At 46.0% G+C, this 8356-nt stretch overlaps 1 protein-coding gene across 1 annotated transcript in view; it reads left to right on the top strand.

The window, feature by feature from the left end:
• T265_10397 (hypothetical protein) overlaps positions 1–8356 on the top strand; it is a gene marked incomplete at both ends in the record, with an annotated part of 36335 nt that overhangs the window by 1390 nt on the left and 26589 nt on the right. The window contains 3 exons of the mRNA XM_009176761.1: positions 150–501; positions 4610–5002; positions 7722–7879. Coding sequence (XP_009175025.1) covers positions 150–501; positions 4610–5002; positions 7722–7879 — 903 coding nt within the window. The remainder of the gene's footprint in view (positions 1–149; positions 502–4609; positions 5003–7721; positions 7880–8356) is intronic.

Here is an 8356-nt window from a genome sequence, read left to right as displayed (position 1 = left end):
TAACTCCCTGTACCGAATTTGGTCAATTTGTGGCATGGCTCCTTCAGCAACCCCACTTCCTTTGAATACTGCACTCTTCTATCACGTTTACTGTACACATGCATCGCCGCCATTGGAGCGAACCTAAAAACTGGACCGTTTCTCTTCAGTGAAGATCGTGTTGTACTTGCCGGCCAGTTGTTTGAAACATCTTTCACAATTCTCGAAAAACTGTTTTGTGACTTTCCTAGTGACAAACAAGAACGATTCGGTCCCGCAGTTTTGACCCGGCGTGTAGCAAAATTGAGCCTGGCAATCTTTATGGCGTGTGCACCAAGTGTCCGGGGACAATACGCACCAACCATCATGTCTCAGATCAATAACCAATTATCATCCACCAAAACGTCAGCGGGACTGGACGAAAAGTCATCTAAATGGTTACTTGCTCTTATCTACAGCATTCTACCATGCTGCACAATGTCCGAGCCACTTTTGGACATGAACGAAGATGGCATCTCCACAGTAAGTTGTACCCCTTCTGCAGTTTGTAATTTTTGACTCGGTGGTTAGAGCGTGAATTGCCTGACCGGAAGGTCTGTGGTTCGAACCCGACCTCTGCCTCTCGACTCCCCCTGTCTAGGCTTGGGCGACCTGGCAGTATCCCAGCCCTCATGCTTACCTCGGGTGGAATGGCAGCTAGGCACCGAAAGGGTGTTATAGCGGGACGATTTTTCTCTTTTTACTGTCACGATGACGCTGACTTCATCGAGTACTAGAAAGCACGATGGAGGTTTTTATGGCACCACTCGCCTTTTTCATTGTTTTTTCTTAACGCTAGTCTTCCATGTTGAGAGACTCTTGCTTAAAATTCGTAAGTTTTGCGAAAACGAATTTTCTCATGGTCTGAGGCTTTCGAAAAATAGTGTTGGCTCTTTAGTGGGGACCCAGAATTTTTAAGTCCACACTTGGAAAACACCCACAAGAAGTGCACTTATATAAACTTTCGAGTTTTGTACATAAAACGATAATGCGATACGGTATGCGGATCAAAAAGGTCCATGCAAACTGTGGGCACAGTAGATACTGATAATTTTTAGTTTCTCTTGACAGTTTCTTGACTCGTCTTCCTTATTTTCACCAAAATACCGTTCGATTTTGCATTGTAGACGATAGATTCAGGCATCAGCTGCTTAGGAAGGCGATTTCCCGACCACTAGAAAACGCCCAATCACCAGGAATCCAAATTCAACGGATATTTTCCTTCACTGTTACGGCAGTGAAGCATCGGTGTTGAACACTGCTGTCATGCTGTCGATGATGATGATTTCCTTCACTGTCATTTTAACCTAACTGGCCATTGTTGGCAGTTCAGTCTGCCTGCCTAAAATCATCGCTATCGTATGTGATAATTTGAAGACTAATTTTTAGTTTCACAGGATGTTAGGAAGGCGGTATCTTAAATCGGGTGCCGTTCGACCATATCCCGAAGACTGCAATGACTGGTTCAATCTTGCGATAAAGTTGATCGTCGAACCGACACATGAAGTAATTAGCGGATGGGAGCACGAGGGCCAGTCACACTTGCCAGCCTTCAAGAGACTAACAGTGGATATCTGTGTGACCATTTGAATGACTTGAGGGTCACACTAATTGTAACGGGCAACTGTGGTGATTGAGATTAAGCCGGATAGCAATTATTTCTACAGAAACTTAAAAATCGTCCAGCTGTTACACCCTTCCGGTGCCTAGCTGCCGTGTTACCCGAAGGAGGCACGAGGGCTGGGATACCGCCGGGTTGCCCAAGCCTAGACAGGGGAAGTCGAGAGGCAGAGGTGGGGTTCGAACCTTTCGGACATTTCGGTCAGTAAATTCGCGCTCCAACCACTTGAGCCATCTCTCCTCGACAGAGACTGATGTTCTACATCGTAGAACAACCTACCCTGTCACTCCCGTTGTCAGTCAACTTGGTTACTGATTGATCAATACGCGTGATGCGCGGAGAATCAACATACTCGATAGTGATGTCTGGTTTTTGGGTGGGTGGGGACAAATTATCGAATGTGTTTCAAAGCAGTGAGTGCCTGTGTCGTAGAAGCGAGTATCGCTTTATGCCCCGGATGTAGACATACCTATGAGGCAATTTGTACGGCTTGCTCGTGATGTTTACGAAAATTGAGTTCAGGTTTGCATGGTCGATGCGGCCGGATGTGTATACGGAACCTTTAGAGTTCCACAGACTGTGCATGCAATCTTCCTGTTACAGAACCATCAATTTGTTTTTACAAAATTCCAGGTTGAGTCCCAAGTTTCAGCACGTTTAATGCAAAAACTGGCAAAGTGCATTCCTGGATTCCCGTTATTTACTCCCCTCCCGCTTCACTCAGTAGCCATTCCTCTTCAGTCCATAGTTGTAGGCATGTCGTGCAAGCACCTAGATCTGTTTCCGACTGGACGTCAGCTCTGGCATCTGCCACTTCAGACCCGCTATTTGGGCTTCATTTTCCCCGTTTCATTGAGGTCTTTAAGTTGCGTTCTCTTATGCGAACACGTCCATGAGCTCTGGATGCTTTATCGACGGGCATTCACTACGTCTCTGAAACCCAAGCATCGGATTCAAACGGTTCAACTTATTGTATCTTCACTACTCAGACGTCATTGACTATGAACATTCTGATTGATGCAGCGGCTTAAGCTAGTGTAGTAGTGAAGTGGTCGCCATTTATAGCGCGAGGGATCCTTTATCTACATGGGTACTTCCAGTTGGTGTCTTTGAAGATTAGCAGAAATCGGTGATGGGACTTCTAAAAATGGGTATTTCCGAAGAAAATTGAGAGAAAAAATAGTTCTTTTTTGTAACAGGGAACTGGAACTTGTTATGGGTGACCTGAATTGTATAGACGGGTCCGGAGACTGAACGATTGTAGTAGTAAGATGGAGTAAGCGATTCAGTGAACCGTCTGCCGTGGCAGTAGCGATAAACCAGTGAAATGGCAGTTGTATTCCGATACTGAAAGATGGGTTGTGGACCATGGGTCAAACAAATGCACAACTTCTCGTTGCTGCTATCTGGGGGTGACAGATCTATGGAGGGTAAACCGCCCCAACGACCACAGCAATGTTCTCAAATGGAGCGGATTTGAGAATTGTCCAACAGAAAAGCTATGAAAGAGAGGAATACATATCTGGCTTTACGGATACTTGGGGTGCAATTTCTTTCACGTACAGGTAGGTACCAATTCAGATCGTTCGAAAAACATATGCAAGGAGGCTAGTAGTTTAACGCTTGAGGGACGGGGTTCAAATCGACATATAAAGAGAAGTTGTGGTGAATTGTGTATAGATTCGGGGGGAATGAATGTAGCTTTGATTTCTGTTGTAGGGTTTGTGGGATGTGTATTGTTCATATTCACATCATTCGTTTGAACAGTCGTCCTGCTGTCCTGGTGTAATTATGAGTCCGGCACACCAACCCTATCGCCCAAGTATGAACACGTTTATCTCTTCGGAAGTGAAAATTCACATGCGTTCAATGTGTGCTGGTGGAGTGAACATCCGGAGTTCAAACCCCAGCACGGCCATTGCATATGCACTGCTGGTGAGCAAAACTCGAGTCCAACGCTTCCCCCCTTTGGTGGGCACTCACGAGAATAATAACGCCAAACGAGAATGTAGCTTCGTTCAATGAACTCCAAACCTAAATGTTTGTAGGAACGGCATTCGATGTGCTGGTGTCAGTGCTGAGATAGATATTTGACCGGAAGTGTTTGAAGAATGGAGTTTTGGATCATAAACAAGAGCATGAATCCGATCAGAAACAGATTACTGATAAACAGCAGGAAAACCTGAGTTGGAAGATGGAACATCAAGGAATAAGTAGACTGACTTGATCCTAGGATACATTAGATTTGGAATCTGTAAACCAGTAAGCCACCGTTAGAGTGAGAACACCTAAGCCCGCACTTTGAGACCTTGAACAGAGTCTGTTCTAGTACCGTGATGTACTTTCTCGGTGATTTTGAAGCCATTCGATACAGAGATCAAGGCCGAAGAGAGTGATGTTTTACATGCCTAATTCAGAGTGGCGTAAACAGAGGTGGCCAACCCTTGACTTGGCTGAGGAGTATGAAGGAGATCACGAAACGCTTGTGTGCTGTCGGTGCTACTCGCCTTCCAGGATGGGGACCGCGTGATCCTCACTGTGCCTGGGTGGAGACACTACAAGATATGGCTGCCAACCCATGTCAGTGGCGTTCTTGTTGTCAGTTTCTATCCAAATTGCCTGAGTGAATGTCCGGAGGTGTAGGCACCTCGGAATGATTGTGGTAAGCTAGCACCGAGTCCCTTCCCCGTCCACCTTTACTCTTTTCTTTACAATAAGGCTTTCAAATAAATCATGGTTGTACGGCAGTGAAGCATCGGTGTTGAACACTGATGTCATGCTGTCGATGATGATGATTATGTATGGTATTTTTGCAAGAATAAGTCTTATTAATAACTACTGAACAGGGTTTATATTCCACATAATCGATATGTCAAATGGCAACAATGGTAACTGGCGTTTAAAAACGAAGGCACTCGGATCGAGAAAACAATCAATCTCAACATATATTGTGCTCTCCCCCTCCTGCAGCTGTGCTCTTGGTTATTCTCTGCGGATGCCGAGAAATCACACAATCACATAGCTGAACTACTTTTGACGATTGTACATCGATTCCTACCCTTGTCTGATGGAGAGGTAGTAAACCTCATCGAACGCACAGAAGAGTGTCTTTCAACCGGTGGATCCACTGGTGATGGCGGTGGTGAAAACGGAAGCGGGAATCCAACAAATGCCGCATGCATTTGGGATGTAGATGGACAGACACGAGAACTTCTCAGGACAGATTTGCGATCTATTCTTGGACTGCATGGATCCGAGCAACAGATACAGGCATTTGGTCGTCAACTGGCAGAGCTCATTTGCACGCAGTGTGTCGCCTCGCACGATGACCAGTTCAGTGAGGTTTTCCTCCAGCTAATTTCAGTAAGTAACTGTGAGTGATTATGTCATTTGGTCTCGTTTTTCCCGAGTTTTTTTGTTTTTGTCCACAATTTTAGTCGCTTTTGCTCGGCTTGATAGAAATTCAGTTCAATTTACCAGCTACAAACCATGTACCATAGGCACATTGGTTCCAGGTGCTGCAGTTTCGACCACCGGAAAACGGGAGTCTGGGACATACAACCAGGCCTTGAAGGCGAAGGCATGTTCAGCGTGTTCGGAAATTGGGTAGCTACGCAATGAAGGCGATAGCTTTGATACACGAGGGCCACTGACTGCGCGATTAGGTAATTTCTCCCAATGTCACTAGCCATTGTTGCTTTGACTCCCGTGGTCCTCATTCAGAAAGGTGGCAGTTGCTGATCCGACCAAGTTTTTGTACTTCGTTGCCAGGTCATACACTGTCCACCTCTCGGTCGCTTCCACTCAGCACAGGGCTGGGTGAAAAGAGCTCTGCGAAGCTGGCGGTCTTCTGGCGTGCGGACTACATGTCCTAGCCAGCGTAACCTATGAAGCGTGAGTAATTCATCTATCGCGGGAGAGTTCTTTCTTCCTAAAACCATCCGGCGTACCTCAGCGTTTCTAATCCGATGTTTCCACCACACTTGACAGAAAGCTCGTCGATCAAAGCCATGAATCAAAACCCTCTGTATCAGTCAGCTGTTTACCGCACCAACGGTTACCCAAGCATAATTAGTTTTCATACGTTACTGTCTCTGTCCCCTAGTTGGCACATGAACCGTGCTGTGCAGTCTCAGATAATGCGATAAATCTAGCGAACCGAGTACTCCTTCGGATGCAGCTTTAACATTCGCACTACATAGTAGTCTGTGAATCCACCGCCCGCTGGATGAATAACTCCCATCTACTAATGTAGAATCAAGTAGTTTATGTCTTATCCACAAGTAGCTAGTAAACATCCTGGCTTAGCCACTAGGTAGCTGTTCTTCGATGACGGCAGTTTCTCTGTATGGAAAAAAGCAAAGCCTCCTGAGCCGTAGCCCAAGAAGCAAAGCAATACAGAGCGGTCTTTTCAAATCTTCTGCTTTCGGGTATTGTCTCATATGTGATCTCAACACTATACCAGACGTTGATTTCCTTCAGAATTTCATAGAGCGTTGATGTGAATCGGTGTAACGCATGCCTCACCCACTGAACCGACAGTTTTGAGGTGTAGCTTTGAGTAAATCACTTCACAAGACGAGTGAAACTTCCATCTGAGAAGTTGTCACTCGAAGAGCCCGTCAACGTGGGGGGACACGTGATTTTGACCCTCTGATTGAAGATGCTGTTCATCCGCTCATGACTGAACGGTTGGGACTTCATTATTTCGGGACTCTGGAGTTTCGCGAGATGCACGCTACTGATGATTTCCAATAAGGGTGTTCACAGGCCAGACGCTCTAGCCAGCCGAACATCACGTTAACAGATGTGCGTGTCATGTACTCGCTGTGAATCGAACGAAGGCGTACCCTGATTGGTCAGAATTTCGCCCAGTTAGGATCAAGCATTTATAGCTCACTAAGATTCCAGTGGATTCTTCTAGGATATTTTGTGATAACAGTTGTACAGTTGTGATACAGTTGTACTAGTTTTCATGTGTCTTCATAAAATGCTTTTTCAAGCCACCGTGACTTTTGATAGAAAGCCCATAACGAATATAGGGTTTGCATCACGGTTCGCAAGGCACACCGGATTGAAACAGCTGTGCAGTGCTTCTCGGCTTCGCATAGAAATCTCAGTTCCCACATCTCACACTACCATCAATTTCCAGTCAGTATCCCCTTAGTTTAAGTGCAGATTCCGCGGTTGCTCATTTGTTGAATCCGTGGATTCCGGTTCACGTCATTTTGCTCTGGCGTACTATTGAAGTCTTTCTTCTCAAAGGTTTGGAAAGTGCAATTTTTGAAATAACGCTCAAATTTCTTTCAAAATTCACATCAGTTCCAAATTCCTACCCACTCAGATAAAACTGTCTCACCACGGGAAATTTTTCTGCATGTAGCTGATGATCTTGCTTTTACTAAGTTGTGGGCTCAGTGGCGAAGGTCTTTGTGCATTTTTTCTAAGCCAACTGCATTTTTGTAGATTTCTGACTAATTCCCTGAAATTTCATGGTATTTTTGTAACGGCATTGAGAAGCTGCTGCAACGCACAACGATTCAGCTTATTTTTTTTATTGAACAAGACAATTGACTGTGTGTATTTTCTCGCCTAAAACGAAGAAATTTAGAAGAGTCAAAAGAATGGACACAGGAGTTTGGGACATTTTCATCCTGAATATGTACTTTGGACCTTGTTTAGGGGCGAGATGGCTCAGTGGTTAGAGCGCGAATTGGCTGACCGGAAGGTTCAAACCCGACCTCTGCCTCTCCACTTGCCCTGTCTAGGCTTGGGCGACCTGGCAGTATCCCAGCCCTCGTTCTTCCTTCGGGTAGCATGGCAGCTAGGCACCGGAGGGATGTTACAGCTCCACGACGTCCAGTGATGTCCTGCACAGTGGTCGTAGTAGTCTTACGTTCATCTTTGAGCCACTTTCAAACTAATCTACTTGATACTGTCTTACATGAACCCTTGGCAGCACTTACAAGCCGAACTCTCAACCGCGATGCAGTTTGAATGCTTGCTGCGTCTGATTCAACTCTGTTTACCCCACCGGCATACTGACCAGCGTTGGGTTTCACTGAGCGAATATCTTCTGCAGGCTGGTGTGGAATTTCTCAAGAAACACTCTGCTTCTGCCCACCAGGATGTATCGATGACTCCATCTGTTCGATACGGCTTACCCCTATTACTTACTCGAATTTTGACATTGTCGGTCAGATGTGCAATCTACTGCGATTCGTCTGGATATTCCTCTTGGTGAGTAAACGCGTTTTGTTTACCCAAACTATTTAGAACTCCGTACCCCTCCCCGCATATTCCTCTTCCTCTCCTCGCTTTTTACTCACCCTTCCCGAGTTTACAAGCAGCTTTCGCTTCAGTTTGTCACGTTCAGTAGTGGAAAGAAAAGATAACGTTCAGCTGTAGCACCCTTCCGGTGCCTAGCTGCCATGCCACCCGAGCATGAGGGTTGGGATCCAGCACGAGGGCTGGGATACTGCCAGGTTGCCCAAGCCTAGACAGGGGAAGTCGAGGGGGTCGGACTCGAACCACGAACCTTCCGGTCAGTAAATTCGCGCTCTAACCACTTGGGCCATCTCTCAGTAGTGGAAGCCAAGGCTGTCCCCTCTCACCATTCCCCTCCAACTTTCCTACTGATCTCCTGCTTGGAATTCCTCTGTTTGACCCTGAAACCTCTTGGACTGAAATGCTTTTGCGGGCGAGATGGACCAAGTG

The sequence above is a fragment of the Opisthorchis viverrini genome (genome assembly GCF_000715545.1).
Source record: "Opisthorchis viverrini unplaced genomic scaffold opera_v5_371, whole genome shotgun sequence".
NCBI classification, from domain to species: Eukaryota; Metazoa; Platyhelminthes; class Trematoda; order Opisthorchiida; family Opisthorchiidae; genus Opisthorchis; species Opisthorchis viverrini.
This window is presented reverse-complemented; position numbering and strand designations above follow the sequence as displayed.